The sequence below is a fragment of the Eimeria mitis genome, genomic scaffold (genome assembly GCF_000499745.2).
Source record: "Eimeria mitis Houghton genomic scaffold, Emh_scaff5507, whole genome shotgun sequence".
NCBI classification, from domain to species: domain Eukaryota; phylum Apicomplexa; class Conoidasida; order Eucoccidiorida; family Eimeriidae; genus Eimeria; species Eimeria mitis.
In genome coordinates, this window is record NW_013573779.1 from 1809 (window position 1) to 2310 (window position 502).

General features: G+C 66.1%; 1 protein-coding gene across 1 annotated transcript in view; it reads left to right on the top strand.

Annotated features, from left to right (window-relative positions):
* Positions 1-502, top strand: part of EMH_0082430 (uncharacterized protein) — a gene marked incomplete at both ends in the record, with an annotated part of 2422 nt that overhangs the window by 995 nt on the left and 925 nt on the right. Inside the window, one exon of the mRNA XM_013500532.1 lies at positions 1-500. Within this exon, the coding sequence (XP_013355986.1) occupies positions 1-500 (500 nt within the window). The remainder of the gene's footprint in view (positions 501-502) is intronic.

The window sequence follows — 502 nt, forward strand, 5'->3', positions numbered from 1 at the left end:
GTGCTGCTGCAGCAGCAGCAGCAACAGGAGCAGCAGGAGGAGGCCCCGGCCGTTGCTGCGACAACTGCAGCGACCCCGCAGCAGCACTACGCCGCTCCGTACTCCTAAACAAGCTGGAGGCCTCTGTTGCTGCTGCACCCTCAACCAGGAGGGGCCCCTGGGATGACGCTGCTGACATGCCGTTGGCCCCCCTCGAGATTGAGCGGCAAGGGGAGCCAGATGAGGGCTGGAGGGGCCCCAGGGGGGGCCCCAGGGGGGCCCCCAGGGGGCCCCGGTGGGGGGGAGATGGGGGCAGACAAGGGGGGGGGAGAGTCGTATACAAAAACCCCACAGCAGCAACAGCCAGACAAACCATCCCCGATAGCATTCGTAAGAAGGGGCTTTCTGCTGTTATGCTGGAGCTGGAGAAGCGCGAGCGGCAGCAAGAGAACCGCAGCAGCAGCAAGAAAACCCCTCAAGACGCTGGGCCTCTGCCGCCCTCTCGGGCTGCAGCGGAGTCGCC